Here is a 24255-nt window from a genome sequence, read left to right as displayed (position 1 = left end):
TGAGGATGGGATCTCTCCATTGTCGGGAAGCCCAGAAGCATCCACTGCCTACCCACCTGGGTCTCCAACACCCATCTTCCTCACCACTGGGAACCATGACCACACCTTCTCCAACACAGGCACACAGCCTGTCAGCCAGGCAGTCTCCACTGGGACTGGCAGTAGGACCATCATCATGGNCACAGGCATGGAGGACAGGGTCTCCACCCATCACCAGCCCACACACCAGGACCACTGCCCAGGACCACGACATCCTGGATATTTCCAGGGCTTCTCCCACTCCACACACAACTCATGTGTCCATGAACACTGCAGTGACACCTGCAGGAACGACCACACTGGGAACCCAGGCACACTCCTCTGCCTCTCCACACTCACTTCCTGCACAGGAGACTGCTGCACAGTGGACAGTCAGCCCTGGGCCACAGATATATCCACACTCACACTCCACCCTTCTGGGAAGCACTTCCTCTCACACTCCATTATCTCCAAGAAACCCACCTTTGCAGGAAAGCAGCCCTGCAGAATCCAAAAAGGTGACCCTGGTCAGTGCCTCCAAGACCCCTGAAGCCTCCTCCCGAGGAGAATCCACTCCCCCCTGGCCTGGGACTGCAGCCCCCATGTTCCTAACCACTGAGGACGATGTCCCTACATTCCCCAACACAGTCCCACAAGCTGTCAGCCAAGCAGTGTCCACTGGGACTGGCAGTAGGACCATCATGCAGGAGGTGTCCAAGGACCTCACACCAAACACAAGCTCTGCACCTCCACAGAGCGCAATAACTGGCTGGGAAACCACAAGGTCTCAACCACAACCCCTTCCATCACCCTCCGTTGGCTCACAACCCACCATGACCACCACGGAATCCAAGATCCTTTCCACTGTCACAAACTCTCTTGCACCCTCAGAGAAGGCCACCACTTCCAGCAGAACTTCTGGTCTAGTGCCACCTGAAAGCACCCTTTCTGAGAATCCAAGACACCCTGTAAGTTCTCTGGGGACTTCCCCTGTTGGATCATCCCGTCCTATTACACCTATCAACACTGGGTCACCCAGAACCTCCTCACCAGAACCTAGGTTCTCAGACCTCACCAACCCCCAGCCAGGAATCATGCAGACATCGAGGACAAGCTCTCCACCCATCACCAGCCTGCATGTGAGGACCACCACCCAGGCACAGAAGACCCTGGACACTAACCTGACCACTCACAGTCCACCAACAAGTCAAGATTCTACAGAAGACGCAGTGACCAGTGAAGTGACCACATCTGGACCTCAAGAACAGTCCCCTGCCTCCACAGGGTCACATCCTTCACTCAAAAGCCCTACACAGTGGGAATTCAGCACTGGGTCCCAGATGCCTTCACGCTCAGCAAACACCCCTCTGAGGAGCATTTCCTCTCACCCTCCAACACCTGAGAGAACCTCACCTATGATGACAAGCAGACCCCAAGGACCTCCAAAGGTCCCTCAAACCAGCGTTTCATGGGCACATCCTGCTTCAAACCCAGAAGGATCCACTCCATCCTCAACTGGTTCTACAGTCCATGAAGGGGGCACTCCGGAATCCAGCACAAACACACAGTCTCTCACCAGCCCCCTTCCCACTTGGACTGGCAGTGGGACCTTGATTTCTAATGACACACAGGGCATAGGACCTGAACCAACCTCTGCCCCTCCACACACAGCCCTCTCCAGCCAGGACACCACCAGGTCTCCACCAGAATCCTTTTCCTCACCCTCTGCTCCCTCACAACCAACCATGGCCACCAATGCTCTCAAGAACCACTCCACTACCAAACACACACTTCCACACTCACAGAGGCACACTCCTCCCACCTCCTCTTCTGGAACTCTGTCCCCCAAAAGCAACCTCTCAGGGACACAGAGCAGGCCTGCGGGTTCTCAGGGGACATCCCATAGCGACTCCTCCCCTCCTCCTATACCTCTCCACACTGGGACACCCAGGTCCTCCACAACGAGCTCTTCGACCTCAGTCCTCTCCACCACCCTGCCAGGAACCACACAGGCATGGAGGACAGGCTCCCCGCCCACCACCAGCCCACACACCAGGACCACTGCCCAGGACCACGACAGCCTGGATATTTCCAGGGCTTCTCCCTCTCCACACACAACTCATGTGTCCATGAACACTGCAGTGACACCTGCAGGAACGACCACACTGGGAACCCAGGCACACTCCTCTGCCTCTCCACACTCACTTCCTGCACAGGAGACTGCTGCACAGTGGACAGTCAGCCCTGGGCCACAGATATTTCCGCACTCACACTCCACCCTTCTGGGGAGCACCTCCTCTCACACTCCATTATCTCCAAGAAACCCACCTTTGCAGGAAAGCAGCCCTGCAGAATCCAAAAAGGTGACCCTGGTCAGTGCCTCCAAGACCCCTGAAGCCTCCTCCCGAGGAGAATCCACTCCCCCCTGGCCTGGGACTGCAGCCCCCATGTTCCTAACCACTGAGGACGATGTCCCTACATTCCCCAACACAGACCCACAAGCTGTCAGCCAGGCAGTGTCCACTGGGACTGGCAGTAGGACCATCATGCAGGAGGTGTCCAAGGACCTCACACCAAACACAAGCTCTGCACCTCCACAGAGCGCAATAACTGGCTGGGAAACCACAAGGTCTCAACCACAACCCCTTCCATCACCCTCCGTTGGCTCACAACCCACCATGACCACCACGGAATCCAAGATCCTTTCCACTGTCACAAACTCTCTTGCACCCTCAGAGAAGGCCACCACTTCCAGCAGAACTTCTGGTCCAGTGCCACCTGAAAGCACCCTTTCTGAGAATCCAAGACACCCTGTAAGTTCTCTGGGGACTTCCCCTGTTGGATCATCCCGTCCTATTACACCTCTCAACACTGGGTCACCCAGAACCTCCTCACCAGAACCTAGGTTCTCAGACCTCACCAACCCCCAGCCAGGAATCATGCAGACATCGAGGACAAGCTCTCCACCCATCACCAGCCTGCATGTGAGGACCACCACCCAGGCACAGAAGACCCTGGACACTAACCTGACCACTCACAGTCCACCAACAAGTCAAGATTCTACAGAAGACGCAGTGACCAGTGAAGTGACCACATCTGGACCTCAAGAACAGTCCCCTGCCTCCACAGGGTCACATCCTTCACTCAAAAGCCCTACACAGTGGGAATTCAGCACTGGGTCCCAGATGCCTTCACGCTCAACAAACACCCCTTTGAGGAGCATTTCCTCTCACCCTCCAACACCTGACAGAACCTCACCTATGATGACAAGCAGACCCCAAGGACCTCCAAAGGTCCCTCAAACCAGCGTTTCATGGGCACATCCTGCTTCAAACCCAGAAGGATCCACTCCATCCTCAACTGGTTCTACAGTCCATGAAGGGGGCACTCCGGAATCCAGCACAAACACACAGTCTCTCACCAGCCCCCTTCCCACTTGGACTGGCAGTGGGACCTTGATTTCTAATGACACACAGGGCATAGGACCTGAACCAACCTCTGCCCCTCCACACACAGCCCTCTCCAGCCAGGACACCACCAGGTCTCCACCAGAATCCTTTTCCTCACCCTCTGCTCCCTCACAACCAACCATGGCCACCAATGCTCTCAAGAACCACTCCACTACCAAACACACACTTCCACACTCACAGAGGCACACTCCTCCCACCTCCTCTTCTGGAACTCTGTCCCCCAAAAGCAACCTCTCAGGGACACAGAGCAGGCCTGCGGGTTCTCAGGGGACATCCCATAGTGACTCCTCCCCTCCTCCTATACCTCTCCACACTGGGACACCCAGGTCCTCCACAACGAGCTCTTCGACCTCAGTCTTCACCTCCACCCTGCCAGGAACCACACAGGCATGGAGGACAGGCTCCCCACCCATCACCAGCCCACACACCAGGACCACTGCCCAGGATCATGACAGCCTGGATATTTCCAGGGCTTCTCCCTCTCCACACACAACTCATGTGTCCATGAACACTGCAGTGACACCTGCAGGAACGACCACACTGGGAACCCAGGCACACTCCTCTGCCTCTCCACACTCACTTCCTGCACAGGAGACTGCTGCACAGTGGACAGTCAGCCCTGGGCCACAGATATTTCCGCACTCACACTCCACCCTTCTGGGGAGCACCTCCTCTCACACTCCATTATCTCCAAGAAACCCACCTTTGCAGGAAAGCAGCCCTGCAGAATCCAAAAAGGTGACCCTGGTCAGTGCCTCCAAGACCCCTGAAGCCTCCTCCCGAGGAGAATCCACTCCCCCCTGGCCTGGGACTGCAGCCCCCATGTTCCTAACCACTGAGGACGATGTCCCTACATTCCCCAACACAGACCCACAAGCTGTCAGCCAAGCAGTGTCCACTGGGACTGGCAGTAGGACCATCATGCAGGAGGTGTCCAAGGACCTCACACCAAACACAAGCTCTGCACCTCCACAGAGCGCAATAACTGGCTGGGAAACCACAAGGTCTCAACCACAACCCCTTCCATCACCCTCCGTTGGCTCACAACCCACCATGACCACCACGGAATCCAAGATCCTTTCCACTGTCACAAACTCTCTTGCACCCTCAGAGAAGGCCACCACTTCCAGCAGAACTTCTGGTCCAGTGCCACCTGAAAGCACCCTTTCTGAGAATCCAAGACACCCTGTAAGTTCTCTGGGGACTTCCCCTGTTGGATCATCCCGTCCTATTACACCTCTCAACACTGGGTCACCCAGAACCTCCTCACCAGAACCTAGGTTCTCAGACCTCACCAACCCCCAGCCAGGAATCATGCAGACATCGAGGACAAGCTCTCCACCCATCACCAGCCTGCATGTGAGGACCACCACCCAGGCACAGAAGACCCTGGACACTAACCTGACCACTCACACTCCACCAACAAGTCAAGTTTCCACAGAAGAGGCAGTGACCAGTGAAGTGACCACATCTGGACCAAAAGAACAGTCCCCTGCCTCCAGAGGGTCACAACCGTCACACAAAAGCCCTACACAGTGGGTATTCAGAACTGGGTCCCAGAGGCCTTCACGCTCAACAAACACCCCTCTGAGGAGCATTTCCTCTCCCCGTCCAACACCTGAGAGAACCTCACCTATGATGACAAGCAGACCCCAAGGACCTCCAAAGGTCCCTCAAACCAGTATTTTATGGGCACATCCTGCTTCAACCCCAGAAGGATCCACTCCATCATCAACTGGTTCTACAGTCCATGAAGGGGGTACTCCGGTATCCAGCACCAACACACAGTCTCTCACCAGCCCCCTTCCCACTTGGAGTGGCAGTGGGACAGTGATTTCTAATGACACACAGGGCATAGGACCTGAACCAACCTCTGCCCCTCCACACTCAGCCCTCTCCAGCCAGGAAACCACCAGGTCTCCACCAGAATCCTATTCCTCCCCCTCTGCTCCCTCACAACCAACCATGGCCACCAATGCTCTCAAGAACCACTCCACTACCAAACACACACTTCCACACTCACAGAGGCACACTCCTCCCACCACCTCCTCGGGAACTCTGGCCCCCCAAAGCAACCTCTCATGGACACAGAGCAGACCTGCGGGTTCTCAGGGGACATCCCATAGGGTCTCCTCCCCTCCTCCTACAGCTCTCCCCACTGGGACACCCAGGTCCTCCACAACGAGCTCTTCAACCTCAATTCTCACCAAAACCCTGCCAGGAACCACAAAGGGTTGGAGGACAGGCTCCCCACCCATCACCAGCCCACATACCAGGACCATTGCCCAGGATCATGACAGCCTGGCCACTTCCCAGGAGGCGCCCACTCTACACACAACTAATGTGTCCACTGACACTACGGTGACCCCTGCAGGAACCACCACGCCGGGAACCCAGGCACCCTTCTCTACCTCTCCACACTCACTTCCTTCACAAGAGACCACGGCACAGTGGACAGTCAGCCCTGGGCCACAGACATTTCTGCACTCACACTCCACCATTTTTGGGAGCACTTCCACTCACACTCCATTATCTCCAAGAAACCCACCTTTGCAAGAAAGCAGCCCTGCAGAATCCACAAAGGTGACCCTGGTCAGTGCCTCCAAGACCCCTGGAGCCTCCTCCCCAAAACCATGCACTCCCTCCTGGCCTGGGACTCCAGCCCCCATCTTCCTCACCACTGAAGACGATATTTCTACATCGTCACGAGGTCGAGAAGCATCCACTCCTTCCTCACCTGGGTCTCCAGCCCCCATGTTCCTCACCACTCAGGATGATGTCCCTACCTTCCCCAACACAGTCCCACAAGCTGTCAGCCAGGCAGTCTCCACTGGGACTGGCAGTAGGACCATCATGCAGGAGGTGTCCAAGGACCTCACACCAAACACAAGCTCTACACCTCCACAGAGGGCAATACCCAGCGTGGAAACCACCAGGTCTCAACCACAATCCCTTCCTTCATCCTCCACTGGGTCACAACCCACCATGACCACCACGGCATCCAAGATCCTTTCCACTGTCACAAAGTCTATTGCACCCTCAGAGAAGGCCACCACTTCCAGCAGCTCTTCTGGTTCAATGTCACCTGAAAGCACCCTTTTTGAGAATCCAAGACACCCTGTAAGTTCTCTGGGGACTTCCCCTGTTGGATCATCCCCTCTTATTACACCTCTCAACACTGGGTCACCCAGAACCTCCTCACCAGGACCTACGTTCTCAGACCTCACCAGCCCGCAGCCAGGAATCATGCAGACATCGAGGACAAGCTCTCCACCCATCTCCAGCCTGCATGTGAGGACCACCACCCAGGCACAGAAGACCCTGGACACTAACCTGACCACTCACAGTCCACCAACAAGTCAAGTTTCCACAGAAGAGGCAGTGACCAGTGAACAGACCACATCTGTACCCCAAGAACAGTCCCCTGCCTCCACAGGGTCACATCCTTCACTCAAAAGCCCTACACAGTGGGAATTCAGCACTGGGTCCCAGATGCCTTCACGCTCAGCAAACACCCCTCTGAGGAGCATTTCCTCTCACCCTCCAACACCTGAGAGAACCTCACCTATGATGACAAGCAGACCCCAAGGACCTCCAAAGGTCCCTCAAACCAGCGTTTCATGGGCACATCCTGCTTCAACCCCAGAAGGATCCAGTCCCTATTCACCTGGATCCACAGACCATAAAGAAGACACTACGCAATCCAGCACCAACACACAGTATGTCACCAGCCCCCTTCCCACTTGGACTGGCAGTGGGACCTTGATTTCTAATGACACACAGGGCATAGGACCTGAACCAACCTCTGCCCCTCCACACACAGCCCTCTCCAGCCAGGACACCACCAGGTCTCCACCAGAATCCTTTTCCTCACCCTCTGCTCCCTCACAACCAACCATGGCCACCAATGCTCTCAAGAACCACTCCACTACCAAACACACACTTCCACACTCACAGAGGGACACTCCTCCCACCTCCTCTTCTGGAACTCTGTCCCCCAAAAGCAACCTCTCAGGGACACAGAGCAGGCCTCCTGGTTCTCAGGGGACATCCCATAGTGTCTCCTCCCCTCCTCCTACAGCTCCCCACAGTGGGACACCCAGGTCCTCCACAACGAGCTCTTCGACCTCAGTCCTCTCCACCACCCTGCCAGGAACCACACAGGCATGGAGGACAGGCTCCCCGCCCACCACCAGCCCACACACCAGGACCACTGCCCAGGACCACGACAGCCTGGATATTTCCAGGGCTTCTCCCTCTCCACACACAACTCATGTGTCCATGAACACTGCAGTGACACCTGCAGGAACGACCACACTGGGAACCCAGGCACACTCCTCTGCCTCTCCACACTCACTTCCTGCACAGGAGACTGCTGCACAGTGGACAGTCAGCCCTGGGCCACAGATATTTCCGCACTCACACTCCACCCTTCTGGGGAGCACCTCCTCTCACACTCCATTATCTCCAAGAAACCCACCTTTGCAGGAAAGCAGCCCTGCAGAATCCACAAAGGTGACCCTGCTCAGTGCCTCCAAGACCCCTGGAAACTCCTCCCCAAGAGAATCCACTCCCCCCTGGCCTGGGTCTCCAGCCCTTTTGCTCCTCACCAGTGAGGATGGGATCTCTCCATTGTCGGGAAGCCCAGAAGCATCCACTGCCTACCCACCTGGGTCTCCAACACCCATCTTCCTCACCACTGGGAACCATGACCACACCTTCTCCAACACAGGCACACAGCCTGTCAGCCAGGCAGTCTCCACTGGGACTGGCAGTAGGACCATCATCATAGAGGTGTCAAGGGACCTCACACCAAACACAAGCTCTACACCTCCACAGAGCACTCTGATCAGCATGGAAACCACCAGGTCTCAACCACAATCCCTGACTTCACCCTCCGCTGGGTCACAACCCACCATGACCACGGTGGCATCCGAGAACCTTTCAAGTCTCTCAACGTCTCTTGCACCCTCAGAGAAGGCCACCTTTTCCAGCCACTCTTCTGGCTCAGTGCCACCTCAGAGCACCCAGTCTGTGAATCAAAGACAATCTGTGAGTTCTCTGGGGACATCCCATGTCAACACAGGGTCGCCCAGGACCTCCTCAGCAGGTCCTGGGTTCTCAGACCTCACCACCACTCAGCCAGGAATCATGCAGGCATCGAGGACAAGCTCACTACCCATCACCAGCCCACAGGCCAGGACCACTGCCCAGGCACAGAAGACCCTGGACACTGACCTGACCACTAACACTACAACAACGTGTCATGGTTCCACACATGGGGAAGTGACCAGAGAAGTGACCACATCTGGATCCCAAGAAGAGTCCCCTGCCTTCATAGGGTCACGTCCATCTCTCATAACCACTGCACATCAGGTAATCTCCACTGGTTCCCAGAGGATTTCAACCTCACCAAAGATGCCTCTGAGGAGCTCTTCCACTCACCCTCCAACAACTGAGAGAACCTCACCCAAAACGGCCAGCAGCCCTCAAACCAGCACTTCAGGGGCACCTCCGGCTTCAGCCCAAGGTGGATCCACTGCCTCTTTGACTCGTTCTACACTTCATGAAGAGAACACTGTGGAACTCGGCACCAACACACAGTCTCTCACCAGCCCCCTTCCCACGTGGACTGGCAGTGGGACCGTGATTTCCAATGACACACAGGGCATAGGACCTGAACCAACGTCTGCCCCTCCAAACTCAGCCCTCTCCAGCCAGGACACCACCAGGTCTCCACAAGAATCCTATTCCTCACCCTCTGCTCCCTCACAACCAACCATGGCCACCAATGCTCTCAAGAACCACTCCACTACCAAACACACACTTCCACACTCACAGAGGGACACTCCTCCCACCTCCTCTTCTGGAACTCTGTCCCCCAAAAGCAACCTCTCAAGGACACAGAGCAGGCCTGCGGGTTCTCAGGGGACATCCCATAGTGTCTCCTCCCCTCCTCCTACAGCTCCCCACAGTGGGACACCCAGGTCCTCCACAACGAGCTCTTCGACCTCAGTCCTCTCCACCACCCTGCCAGGAACCACACAGGCATGGAGAACAGGCTCCCCGCCCACCACCAGCCCACACACCAGGACCACTGCCCAGGACCACGACAGCCTGGATATTTCCAGGGCTTCTCCCACTCCACACACAACTCATGTGTCCATGAACACTGCAGTGACACCTGCAGGAACGACCACAATGGCAACCCAGGCACACTCCTCTGCCTCTCCACACTCACTTCCTGCACAGGAGACTGCTGCACAGTGGACAGTCAGCCCTGGGCCACAGATGTTTCCTCACTCACACTTCACCCTTCTGGGAAGCACCTCCTCTCACACTCCATTATCTCCAAGAAACCCACCTTTGCCAGAAAGCAGCCCTGCAGAATCCACAAAGGTGACCCTGGTCAGTGCCTCCATCGCCCCTGTTGCTTCTACCCCAGGGGAATCCACTCCCTACCCACCTGGGTCTCCAACACCCATCTTTCTCACCACTGGGAACCATGACCACACCTTCTCCAACACAGTCACACAGCTTGTCAGCCAGGCAGTCTCCACTGGGACTGGCAGTTGGACCATCATGCAGGAGGTGTCAAGGGACCTCACACCAAACACAAGATCTGCACCTCCACAGAGCACCCTGATCACTGTGGAAACTACCAGTTCTCAACCACAATCCCTTCCATCAGCTTACCCTGGGTCTCAACCCACCCTGACTACCACAGCATCCAAGGTCCTTTCCACTGACACAAAGTCTCTTGCACCCTCAGAGAAGGCCACCACTTCCAGCAGCTATTCTGGCCCCATGCCACCTAAAAGCACCCTTGCTGAAAATCGAAGGCATCCTTTGAGTTCTCTGGGGACATCCCAAATTGCATTGTCCCCTCCTCTCACACCTCTCAACACTGGGTCCACCAAGACCTACTCACCGGATGCAAGGTTCTCAGACCTCACCACCCCCCAGCCAGGAATCATGCAGACATCGAGGACAAGCTCTCCACCCATCTCTAGCCTCCATGTGAGGACCACCACCCAGGCACAGAAGACCCTGGACACTAACCTGACCACTCACAGTCCACCAACAAGTCAAGTTTCCACAGAAGAGGTAGTGACCAGTGAAGTGACCACATCTGTAACCCAAGAACAGTCCCCTGCCTCCACAGGGTCACATCCTTCACTCAAAAGCCCTACACAGTGGGAATTCAGCACTGGGTCCCAGATGCCTTCACGCTCAGCAAACACCCCTCTGAGGAGCATTTCCTCTCACCCTCCAACACCTGAGAGAACCTCACCTATGATGACAAGCAGACCCCAAGGACCTCCAAAGGTCCCTCAAACCAGCGTTTCATGGGCACATCCTGCTTCAAACCCAGAAGGATCCAGTCCCTATTCACCTGGATCCACAGACCATAAAGAAGACACTACGCAATCCAGCACCAACACACAGTATGTCACCAGCCCCCTTCCCACTTGGACTGGCAGTGGGACCTTGATTTCTAATGACACACAGGGCATAGGACCTGAACCAACCTCTGCCCCTCCACACACAGCCCTCTCCAGCCAGGACACCACCAGGTCTCCACCAGAATCCTATTCCTCACCCTCTGCTCCCTCACAACCAACCATGGCCACCAATGCTCTCAAGGACCGCTCCACTACCAAACACACACTTCCACACTCACAGAGGGACACTCCTCCCACCACCTCTTCTGGAACTCTGTCCCCCAAAATCAACCTCTCAGGGACACAGAGCAGGCCTCCTGGTTCTCAGGGGACATCCCATAGTGTCTCCTCCCCTCCTCCTACAGCTGTCCACACTGGGACACCCAGGTCCTCCACAATGAGCTCTTCGACCTCAGTCCTCTCCACCACCCTGCCAGGAACCACACAGGCATGGAGGACAGGCTCCCCGCCCACCACCAGCCCACACACCAGGACCACTGCCCAGGACCACGACAGCCTGGATATTTCCAGGGCTTCTCCCACTCCACACACAACTCATGTGTCCATGAACACTGCAGTGACACCTGCAGGAAGGACCACAATGGCAACCCAGGCACACTCCTCTGCCTCTCCACACTCACTTCCTCCACAGGAGACTGCTGCACAGTGGACAGTCAGCCCAGGGCCACAGATGTTTCCACACTCACACTCCACCCTTCTGGGGAGCACCTCCTCTCACACTCCATTATCTCCAAGAAACTCACCTTTGCAGGAAAGCAGCCCTGCAGAATCCACAAAGGTGACCCTGCTCAGTGCCTCCAGGACTCCTGGAGCCTCCTCCCCAGGAGAATCCACTCCCCCCTGGCCTGGGTCTCCAGCCCTTTTGTTCCTCACCAGTGAGGATGGGATCTCTCCATTGTCGGGAAGCCCAGAAGCATCCACTCCCTCTTCGCCTGGGTCTCCAGCACCCATCTTCCTCACCTCTGGGAACCATGACCACACCTTCTCCAACACAGGCACACAGCCTGTCAGCCAGGCAGTCTCCACTGGGACTGGCAGTAGGACCATAATGCCGGAGGTGTCAAGGGACCTCACTCCCAACACAAGCTCTGAACCACAGTCTCTTCCATCCCTCTTCACTGGTTCTCAACCTACCATGACCACCTGGGCATCCAAGATCCTTTCAACTGTCACAACGTCCCTTGCACCTTCGGAGAAGGCCACCCCTTTCAGTAGCTCTTCTCGCCCAGTCCCCCCTCAGAGCACCCTTTCTGTGCATGAAAGTCAACCTGTGAGTTCTCTGGGGACATCTCACTTTGAGTCATCCCCTCCTCTTATACCTGTCAACACTGGGTCACCCGGGACCTCTTTCACTGGTCCTAGGATCTCAGTCCTCACCACCACCCTGCCAGGAAGCATGCGTCCATTGGGGACAAGCTCTTTGCCCATGGCCAGCCTACCTCACAGTGCAAGCTCCGCATATGAGAATGTCCCCACTTCAGTGCGTCCCTCCCATTTACACTCAGTGTCTGTTTCCCCCGAGGTGGCCATGGTCAGCGCGGGAACCAGCAGCCATGGTTTGCAGCGCGGCTCTACCGCCTCTCCTGTGGCCCTTCCATCAATGTCCTCAGATGCAGTGCCCACTCTCTCCGGTCACTCTCGGACTTTGTTTCTCACGGGGACCTCCTCTCCATCTCCTGACCGTGTTTCCTCCCTAAGCACGTCATCCGTCACCTCCTCCAGATCCTCACCGGAAACCGTTCCCTCTTCTCCAGCCACCACACTCTTACACAGTAATTATGCTCCCCCAAGCACAGTGTTGGGTCCTGTGTCTCCCACCAATTCTAGGCAGGAGTCTCAGTCCTCTCTGTCATCTGACTCAGAGCTTTCCACATCAACATCTCCCAGGGCTACCTCTTACACCACAATGGAGACCTTTATTTCCACATCAAAGCCTAGCTCTTCTGAGGCTGCAAGTATTCAGATGGAGTCATTGTCTACCCTTTCCCCTGGATTGACAAAGTCCAACACCTCTGATCAGACCAACTCCTGCACAAATACAAGCTGTCTCCTTTACAGTGTACCCACTGATGCCAGTTCTGTGATCTCCAAGACGGACATCCTTCCCTCTTCCAGAACACCCAGCCCTTATCCTTCTCAGTTCACTAATTCTCCAGACTTCTCCACTCGGACAATAGCCAGGCTCTTCGCCTCCTCCACCAAGACAGATTCTGCAGAAGTAACTATCACCACCCACACAAGTCCTTCTAAGGATACAACACAGGATACCCTTACCTGGGAGACATCAACCACCAGATCCTGGGCAGAGTCCCATTCACCTGGCCATGCTACTATGTCCATCATTGCAGGGAACTTGCCTTCATCCACTTTTATACCATTATCCTCTTCTGTCTCCACTACGACTGGCTCTTCAACCAGCCCAGCCCTCCCTCGGATTACTTCCTCTCCCACTGCCCATCTTGGGACAGAGAGCATCCCTACTGAAGGATCCTTGATTACGCTCAGTGGGTTGGAGTCCAGCACCCAGCCAGTCAAGACATCTGTATCACCCACTTTGAATATCAGAGCAATTGAGAGTGTTGACTCAAAAACAGATACAAGTGCTCTTGCAGTTCCTCCACCCTCCACCCAGTTCACAAGTAAGGACCTATATCTCCTACACACCCACTCATGAGAGGATCATAGGAAATAGCACTTTCCTAAGAGGGAAAAGGAAAATAATGAGGAGTATTTCCTGTACCTGAATGTTTTTTTGCAAACATCTGTTAATCTCATTTCAACTCCAAGTGCTGGGCTAGGCATGGGGAAGCACAGGTGATAAGCAAGTGGTGGAAAAATTATAACCCATGACAGTTGCTCTGCTATTGCTACTACTGAGGATGATGATGAGGATGACAGCTAATGTTTATAGCATGTATTCCACATTAAGCACTTTTTCATTAAGGTTTCAAATCCTCATTGCAACATTATTTGGAGTGGGGGCTCTTCATGAGCCTCTTTTGCAGATGAAGAAGTTGTGAGATGCAGAGAAGTTACCTGCTCAAGATAACAAAGATGATAAGTTACAGAACTAGAATAAGAACTCAGACTATGTAGCACTAGGAATCCGTGCTGTTAACCCTTAGGCTAAACCAGAATGCTCAGAGTTAGCTAGAAAAGCCAGAAATTCTAAGATCTCTGAAGCCACAGGAGGGTGCCGTTTTAGGGAGAAAAGATGAGTTCTGTCAAATGCTACTAAACGGCAGGGATCCTCAGAGATTCTAATGAAGGGTGTATCCCTGAGTTTAGGGGACTAAGAGAAGAGCTCAAATAATGTAAAGGTACAAGCGAGAGGTTTCACCTTTGAGTGGAGCATGTTTCTGTAGGGGAGAAGAGTCCAAACAGGCACAAGTGAGATCAGAGGTGAGCACATGAAACCTGGGGAGACAGGGTACTCAGGGATGTGGGATGGACCTGGAGACAGGAAAACGCCACTTCCCAGAGAGCAACCCATCAGGGAAGAAACCTCTTGGAGAGTCTATTCTTCTGAAAGGGTTGAGCTAATCCCCAGTTCTTGTTTTGAACACAAGTCCAAAGAGGCCCCACAACTAGTCCAGCACCTGCTTCACTACCGTGTCTCCCCAGGATCCTAATGTGATCCCCTCCCCCCAGCTGGCTTGGGCAATTCCCAGCCGGTTCCCTAGTTAGGGCATGAGTGTTGATTAAGCAAGAGGTGCGTGAGCTGGCAGGAAGGTGAAGGTGTGGCCGGATGGAGGGAGGAGGGAAAGAATGGAGAGATGGAGGGACAGAAGGCAGGAGAGAAAGAAGGCAGCACTGAAGGCAGTTGAAATGGTAGGAAAGACGGTGGAAGGATGATGGGAGGGAGTAAAGATTGAAGAGGAGAGGGGAAAGGGAGAGAGGAACAAGGGAAAGGCGAAGGGTGGGCAGCGGGGCAGAAAGGGTTAAAAGGAAGCAAAGATGGAAGAGAAGGCGGTCAGGTCTAGACTGGGCGAAGGACGGGCGGCTCTACGGGCAGATGGATGGGTCTGTGGACGGGTCACATGCAGGACTGGCGTGAGTTCGTACAGAAGGACATGAGGGGCAGAGTGATGACGTGGACACACCTGGACATGGGCTCCTTCTGGGTGAGATGAGTTACCCCAGTTTTCTCCCTACCCTCTCCTATAGAACCCGATGACACTGTGGAGCGGCACACAAAGAAACCCAATGGAGCGGCCCCCAGAGGCACCGCGGGACCCGTCGAGGGCCCTCCGGCAGCCACATCCCCTGCTGGTTCTAAAGGTAGGTTTGACTGCTTCCTAGAAACCCCACCTGTGCCCTGGCCTCCGACTCCAGCCACGAAGCTGACTTCTTTGGAAGGAGAATCGTGTGTGACTGTGACGAATCTCCCTGCCTCAGCTGGATCTTTGTCTCATGGTGACTGGGCGGATGCTACCACTTTTCTTCTCTTCAGAGCAATGCTGAGGGTCTTTAGTTCAAGGTCAGAGATGTTCAAGGTCAGAGAATTTGACCCCGGTTTACCTTAATTCTCAAGACCTCTATTGATAACTCACTGACACTCTGGTATAAATCAAGGAAGCGCAGGATGAAAACATTTTGGTATTGCATCCATGAGAGACGGCAAAGGAACAAAATAACTATGTTGTAGATTTAAACGTAGGCCACGAAGGCACCCTGGAGCCACAGAGGGAAAGCTTCACGGAGGAGGGAACATTTGCCTTGGGTTGTACAGGATGAATAGGAGTTTGCCAGGAAGACAGGGGGAGTGGAGGAAGACCTACTAGATGCAGGACAGAGCGGCACATTAGGCACAAAGAGAAGTGAAACCCAGGGATAGCTGGGTATGACTAAATCATAGTAGTGATGATTTGCTCAAGTATGAGATGTATGTGGTCAGTGGGAGATAAAGCTGGAGGTGGGGGGCAGAAAACCTCCTAAGCCTTCGTAATGCTTGTCTACCTCAGAACAAAAGGGCAAAGAAGTTTGTGGTCCAAGAGGTTTAGCATACATATTGCTCCTTCTTAGCGTGGTCGCGTGCACAGGCATATTAAAAGCTCTGAGCAAGTCCTGTAAAGAAACCTGTTTAGCTTTGTTCAATCTGGGCTTTAAGAAGGTTAGGTGATGGCATCATCTTTTCCTCTGAAAGACGCTTACCACTCTGTGGTATTATTATTCCATGTAACTGTAAGAGGTACAGGTGTACTTAGCAGGGGTCCTCCTCACCGTGTGGTTAAAGGTAAAGCTTCCCATGTCCATGAAGTTATTCCCAAATTGTTCAGAAGCCAGACTATTTTATCAACCCACTTGTTCCAAGACATAGTCACCTCCAAGCCTCGCTATTGGTTTTCTCATGGGACCCAAGCATCTTGGGTCGGGTTTCCCCAGAAGCAGACCACGGTGGGTCAAAGAAACAGGGATAAGTAGTTTGTGTTCTGTGGGGGGTGGTCCCAGGAAGCCCTGGTGGAGGAGACAGAGAAGAGAAGGAGGCAGCAGAAGGGACACCCTGAGCGGGTCACAGAGCACCAATCCCACCAGGATCTCTGAGGGGCAGTCCCCTTGGCACTGTCCCCTCCAAATGGAGAGGTGGCTGGGGTATTTGCCATCCCACTCCCCTCTCTCGGTGGCTGTGAGCTGCTTACTCCTGGAAGGGATGACAGCCCTGCGGACCTGCCCACACCTGGGCTGAGTGACCTGTCTCGGGCATGGAGGCACAGAGCTGTAGTAGGGACACTTTGGGGGGCTCTCCTGCAGCAGCCAGTGCTGGTAGGATCAGCTACATCAATCAGGTCACTAGAAGAGGCTCACCGGCCTTCAGGTGACGACCAACACTGAGAGGGCAAAATGTCTGTGGGGCAGTCAGCACCCCCTCATTTAATACAAAGTGGGGTTCCTCGGCCTCCGAGCTACTGGCATTTGGGGCAGGAGGTTCTTCCTAGTGAACAACTTCCCTGTGTGTTGTAGAATAACTAGCAGCATCTCTGGCCTCTACTCCAGAGGACAGCTGCACCCACACACAGCTGTGCTGAGAAGCAAAACGGACCCAGTAGAGAGCCACCGAGCCAGGGATCTGTCCCCAGATGGACATTTTCTCCTCACTCCTTTCTCTTCCATCCCAGCGCTCACAAGATCCTGAAATTCATTCAGGGGATGGAGCAGTGGTTAAGAGCCGAGGTCTGGAACTCAGAACCATATTCAAATTTCCAGTCGCTAGCCATTTGACTCTGGGCAAATCATGATTTCTCTAAGTTTGTACCCTTCTGCCCGTAAAATGACGGGAACAATAGAACGCGGTCGTCAGGGTAGCCACAGCCACAGCCACAGCCACAGGTGGTGGTGACAGGGGTAAGAGCATCGTGCCAGCAGCCAGTTAGGCACAGCAGTGAATAACAGGAGCTGTGGCCACCAGAGACAGCGGCAGCAACAGCAGTGTGGCAGGAGCCGGAACATGACCCTCAAGGCACCACGCTCCGTGCCTTTGACCAGCATCCTGAGACGGCTGCTCACCTCCACTCTGTAGATAAGAAAAGGCACATTTATCAAGGTTTGGTAACTCCAAAAGTCACCCATCTCTTCAGCCAAAGAGTCTCAGCACGGGGCCCACGTTCCCAAGTGCAAGATGCACAATCTCTCTCTCAGGCCGGAGGAGACTCCTCTTGGACATCCATCCACGTGTCCATCCATTCATTTAATTCACTGAAGCAAACTCTCCTTGAGCTCCTACTGTGTGCCTCGCAGTCAGACCACAGGAGCAGTTACTAACTAGATTGGGAGGGAGTGGTACAGCGCAGGCACAGGCAGTGCCACAAGGAAACAGGGAGAAGCAGAGATGGCTTCTGACACAGGGTTAGGAGGGTGGATCTGATTTGGGTGGCACAGAGAGATGATGTGGAGCAGAGGCTCAGGCACCAGCAGAGCAGAAGGCAACGAGGACAGGGAGTAGAGTTGTGGCCGTGCATCCCCAGAGGAGTCACAGCCCAGGATGTGACCATAAGGTAGGGCACGACCCTTTTCCATGCCAGAGTCACCCCACCCACATCCCAGAGGATAGATGTCTCTCTCTCTTTCCTCACATAGAAGAGGAAAAAAGGCTATTTGCAGTCTAGTAAGTGTGATGATTTTGACTGACTTGTGGGTCCATCCCCCAATTCACAGGTCCAGCCACAGGAAGGACAGGAAGAGCAGAGACCACTGCCACACCTCTGAAGACCACCGCCATCCCCTCTTTCATCACCTGGATCTCCATTCCCACCTCAGAAGACCTGAAGCTCCAGATATCAGGGGAAACCATCAGCACAGCTCCAGAGGCAACGGCTTCCTCGGCCACAGGTCTTAGAGAGGGTATCACCAGCACAGCTATTCCCGGGACAACCCCCTCTCTACTCAACAGAGAACCAGAGGCCACAGCCTTATTGGTCCCCAGTCCTGGGGCACAGACCAGTCCAGCTGTCCCAACTCTGGCTGCGTCTTCTCCTGAGTCAGATTCAACAGCCTCACAGGTCACCCAACCTGAGATACAGGCAGGTCACCCCACTACAACCCCGCCTGTCTCCTCGGGGGCATCAGGACTGGAGGCCTCTCTGACCACTAGTTCCGAGGCAGTGACCACAGCACCTTTCTCTAGAACAAGCCCCAATTTTTCCCAGGGTCAACCACACATCCCTACCAGTACTGGGACAGAATCCGCTTCTGCCGTTCCAACAATGACGGTATCACCTGACATACTAGAATGGGTGACCTCACAGGTCCCTAGCTCTGGGACAGACACCAGTTCAACTAAACCAACTCAAACTCCTTCTGATAAACCAGAGGCCACAGCCTCTCTGGCCACCAGCCGCGGCACACCGAAGATTCCAACCACTCCAAATCCCTCCCTCTCACCGGATGTATCAGAGGGGGCAACGTCACCGGTCACTAGTTCTGGGAGAGAGACGAGTACTACTCCTCCAGATCTCACTGCTTCCCCAGGTCACCCGGAGACCTCATGGGTCACCCAGGCTGAGACAGAAGCCAGTTCCCTTGTTTCAGCAGAGACTATTTTACCTGGAGAACCAGATACCACAACCTCACGGGTCACTCACCCTGCAGAGGCCAGCACAACAGTCCCCAGGACAACCCTAAGTTTTTCCCATGGTGAATCAGATACCATGCCCTCAACAGCCGCTGCTCCTGGAGAAGAAGCCAGTTCTGATATCCCAGCGACAGGGGTCCCACCTGATATCCCAGACACGGTGACTTCACTTGCAACTCCTTCTACATCAGTGACCATTAGGAATATTCCAACCCTGACGGTTCCAGCCGGTGAGCCGGAGACCACAGCCTCATTGGTCACCCATGCTGGGCCACCGACAGGTTCACCCACTCCAGCTCTGACTGTCTCCCCTCGTGCGCCAGGGACAGTGACAGCATGGGTCACTAGTTCTGGAGCACAGACAAGTTTGCTTCCAACTCGGACTCTTTCCCCTGACCAACCAGAGACCACAGCCTGGTGGGTCACCCGTCCTGGGTCAGACGCCAGTTCTGCTGCCCCGACTCTGACGGCTTCACCTAGTAGGAGAGCTACCACAGATTGGTTGGTCCTCCATCCTACGGAGACCAGCCCAGTGGTTCCCAGGACAACCCTAAGCTTTTCTCATAGTGAATCAGATACCACACCCTCAACAGCCATTGTTCCTGGGGAAGAAGCCAGTTCAGCTATCTCAGCATCCACTGTTTCACCTAAGGTGCAAGAGGCAGTGACCTCACTGGTCACTAGTTCTCTGGCAGTGACCGGTACAAGTCCTCCAAGTCTGGCTCTTTCTTCTCAATCAGATACCACAGCCTCACCGGTCACCCAGACTGGGGAGCAGACGAGTCCAGCCGTTCTAACTAGGACTATCCCTCCTGGTGGAAAAGGACTGGTGACCTCACTGGTCACTAGTTCTGGGACAGAGACAAGTGCAACCACTCGAGCTCTGACCCTTTCCCCAGATCAACTGGGCACCACAACCTCGCGGGTCCCTCATCCCGGGGCCGTTGCCAGTTCAGCTGCGCCCACTCTGACCATTTCCCCTGGTGAGCCAGCTGCAACAGCTCGAGTCATTCGTCCTACAGAGACTAGCCCGGCCGTCCCCGGGACACCCTCAGATTTTCCCCCTAGTGGATCAGACACCACACCCTCAACGGCCGCCAGTCCTGGGACAGAAGCCAGTTCAGCTGTGCCAGTCAGGACTGCCTCACCTGAAGCACCTGAAGACACGGTGACCTCACAGGTCACTAGTTCTGAACCGCCAGCCAGGATGACTCTTCTAATGACAACTCTCTCTCCCGGTGAACCAGAAACCACAGCCTCATTGGTCACCCCTCCCAGGGCAGAGACAAGCACCAAAGTCCCCGCCTCAACTCTAGTTCGTCCTTTATCAGAGACCACAGCCTCACTGTCCATCGGACCTGGGGTGGAGGTTAGTACAGGTATCCTGACTCACGCTGCTTCACGTGGTGGACCGGAGACGACAACTCCTCTCTCCTCCTCGCCTGGGACTGAGACTAGCAGAGCTAATCCAGGCCCGGCTGTGTCAACGGGTGCTCCTGAAGAAGCAGCCTCACCTTCCACCCACCCCGGGACAGAGACCAGCAACACTGTTCCAACCCTGTCCCCTGGTTTAACATCAACCACGGGTGTACGGGCCCCCAGCGCCCCCAGCCCCTCAGCAGAGGCCAGCACAGGTATCCCAGCTCCGACCATTCCCCCCAGCGTCCCCGGGCTTGCCAGTGCCCCTACAACAAGTGAGCCCCCTACGGTGACCTCCTGGAGCACAGAGACTTCACTGCCTGCAACTTCAGTTGGACTCCCAGATATTTCCAGGACTGTCACAGATACCACTATGACCTTGATACCATCAGAGAGCCCAACACCACCTACAGCCAGTCATGGAGAAGGGGCAAGTCAAACCACTACCCTGAAAGCTACAACTGAGGGGACCCCTCATCTAGCTGCCACAGGTTGGAGCTCCACAATGGCTGACACCAGAATCACCTTTGGCACACTGCCCGGAAGGCCCTTGAGCCCTCTGACCACACCCGCGATGTCCACCTGGGGCCCTGAGAGCATGACTCCAGGAACAGGTCAGAAAGAGTGACTTCTCTTTGTTGTAGTGAAATACGTAGAGTTTGCCCTTTTAAGCATTTTAGACGTAGAGTTCAGCAGCATTGATTATAATCTTACTGTTGTGTAACCATTACCACTGTTTTTAAAACTCTGATCACCCCAACCTCTGTACCCTTTCTGCAATCACTACCTATTCCTGCCAGCCCTTGGTGACCTTTAATCTACTTACCCCCACAAATTTGCCCCTTCTGGAACATATCAGTGAAATCATACCACATTTTCCCTTTTGTATCTGGCTGACTTCACTTGGCATAATGCTTTCACTTAACTGGAATAGAATGTCCCCTCTTCTAGCTCTCTGTGAAATCTATACCAGGTTATCTTGAGCTCTATCACCCCACTGAGCTGGAGAACATCAGGGCTTTTTCTTTCTGTCTCTGTTTTTGTATCTGTTATTTAATTCTCTCTGTCCTCTCTACCCCCACCCTGCCCAACCTCAAGTTGCCACCATCTTTCTCACTCAGATTGAGTGTTTTAATGGTCGATTTTAGTTATACATAATATTGGGGTTCATTTTGACATAACTACACAAGCATGGAATCTCACTTGCTCTAATTCAGTCCCCACTGTTTTCCCCGTTCCCCCCCTCTACACACTGCAGACAGACCTCCTTTACACCCACACGGGGGAGAAAGAGTCTGTGGCACTTGTCTTTCCCCACCTGGTCTATATCACCTAACGTAATGTCCTCCAGTTCTTTTTTTCTAATTTTAAAATTTGTTTTAATTAGTTATACAGGACAGTAGAATGCATCTATGCACTTTGATAGATCATACATAGATGAGACATATTTCTCATTTTTCTGAGTGTACATGTTGCAGAATCACATTGGTCACACAGTCACATATATACATACAGTAATAATGTCATTCCACTGTCTTAACTATCCCCACATCACTTCCCCTCCCCTCCCATCACTTCCCTCTACCTAATCTAAGGTAACACTATTCTTCCCTAGTGCCCCCCACCCCCTCACCTTATTGTGAATTAGCATCCACGTATTAGAGAAAACATCCAGCCTTTGGTTTCTTGGGATTGGCTTATTTCACTTAACATGATATTCTCCAACTCCATCCATTTACTGGCAAATGCCATAATTTCACTCTTCTTTAAACCTGAGTCATATTCCATTGAGTATATATATACCACATTTTCTTTATCCACTCATTTATTGAGGGACACCTAGGTTGGTTCCATATTGTGAATTGAGCTGCTATAAACATGGATGTGGCTGCATTACTGTAGTATGCTGATTTTAAGTCCTTTGGGTATAAACCAAGGAGTGGGATAGCTGGGTCAAATGGTGGTGCCATTCCCAGTTTTCTGAGGAATCTCCATGCCCTCTAGTTCTTTATGTCAGAGTAAGACATCATTCTTTTCCACGGTGGAGGAAGACCATGAGCTCACACCTTGTTTTCTTTATCCGTTCGCTCGTGGATGGGCACTAGGTTGAGCCCGTATCTTGCCTCTGTGGACAGTGCTGTGATAAACATGGCCATGGTGATACCACCGGACGTGGGAACCCTCTCAGTTTGAAAACTGAGCCTGCGCCCAGGAGTTCATACCTTCCTTAGCAAACTGGGACGGTTGTCACCTTGTGTAGGAAGTTCCTGGTGTGGGAACTCATGAAGCAGTTCCGCAGGACAGACCCTCCCTGGGTGCCAGAGCTGAAGTTGGTCCTCAGAGCCCTGCCTCCCGCTTCTGCCCGGGACTGACAGTGCTGCCCTCTTCTCCCCTCCCCCATGCAGCTGAGGTTCCTTTGACGGTATATTTTACTATCAACTTCACCATCACCAACCTGCCCTACACGGAGGACATGGGGCTTCCAGGCTCTGGGATATTCAATGCCACCGAGAGGACCCTACAGTACCTGGTAAGATCCCCTCCCCAGTGGCCACCGCCCTGCTGCCTTGGCCCTCCTGTTCATCTCTTTCTCCTTCCTCCCCAGCTCAAGCCCTTGTTCAGGAACAGCAGTCTCGGCTCCTTCTACGCTGACTGCAGGCTGAAAATGCTCAGGTGAGACTCCCTTCATGGCCAATGGCAACCTCAAATTCTGTCTTAATTCTTGGCCCTCCACATCCTAGATAGCCACAGCTTCTTGGACTTTTGCTAAGAGGCAATATAGACTAGTGGACCCCAGGCTAGACTTTGAGCCTGTGCTCTTCCACTTGCTGGCTGTGTGACCTCGGGCAAGACATATACCCTTTTGTTCCTCAATCACATTATCTATAGAATCTTGATAACAACAGACTCTTTCTCTTAGGCTTGTTCATTATTCAGCACAGTGAAATAAGCCAGATACTGCCTGGCCCAGTGTAGTGCCTGCTCTCGCTTAATTGGAGCTCATAGGGATAGCCAGTGTAGATCTTGGCCAACGCCATGCCCAGAACCCCCGGCATCTTCCCCGACCCAAACCATCTCTGCAGTTTGTTCCCTGAAAAAGAGGCAAGGACATGCCCAAGTCTCACTAAAATAGTGGAAAAGGAAGTAAATGTTGAGCTGACGCAGGAGATCTTGCAATTGAAAAAATCTTCAAGGGACCTAAACACTGCAGAAATAGCCTGCCGTCTCTGCTCTGCCTGGCTCCTTTGTGGTCCCTGGGGCTCAGCACCCTCCCCTTACAGCTTATGTCCCTAAGGTGTCTCCATGGAGTCCTCCATCCAATAAACTTGGATCATCCTGTCAAAAGGGAGGGCTTACCACTCCATCCTGTGAGTGGAGAGATTGCTGGAGCGTCATGGATGGGAACTGTCCTCATTGAGCTCCACCTATTCCTCCTGGCCCCCTCCCTCCACAGGTGGAGGGAATCAGTAATCATGGCATGGCCACATTCCACCCTCGGTCTAGTGCCTTACATGTTTTCATTTAGTCCCCAAGGATGAAAACCACACAAGTATGATCCCACTCTATAGATGAGAAGACTGAGGCTCAAAATAATCAATAATAACTGCTTGAGAAGAGCCAAGACTGGAGCCCGAGTGTCCTGGTTCGGGAGTCCTTGCTCTTAACCAGGATTCCAGCAGACCTCAAGGTCACTGGGGTCAACGCCTTTTGCACTCTTTTTTCCTATCAGCTTTAATGACCCATTGTGGACATTTAAGGTGTATGACTTGATGATGTGATGTACGTAGACATACCGCAATTCTTCAAATAATCA

The 24255-nt window shown here is 53.7% G+C and overlaps 1 protein-coding gene across 1 annotated transcript in view; it reads left to right on the top strand.

Moving 5' to 3' along the window:
* Positions 1-263: 263 nt before the first annotated feature.
* The window catches only part of Muc16 (mucin 16, cell surface associated), a 94392-nt gene continuing 70400 nt past the window's right edge, over positions 264-24255 (top strand). Inside the window, 5 exon segments of the mRNA XM_048811108.1 lie at positions 264-13593; positions 15122-15235; positions 18107-21055; positions 22847-22971; positions 23047-23114. Of these exon segments, the coding sequence (XP_048667065.1) occupies positions 303-13593; positions 15122-15235; positions 18107-21055; positions 22847-22971; positions 23047-23114 (16547 nt within the window). The 5' untranslated portion in view covers positions 264-302.

This window comes from Marmota marmota, unplaced genomic scaffold, assembly GCF_001458135.2.
Source record: "Marmota marmota marmota unplaced genomic scaffold, marMar, whole genome shotgun sequence".
NCBI lineage: Eukaryota > Metazoa > Chordata > Mammalia > Rodentia > Sciuridae > Marmota > Marmota marmota.
This window is presented reverse-complemented; position numbering and strand designations above follow the sequence as displayed.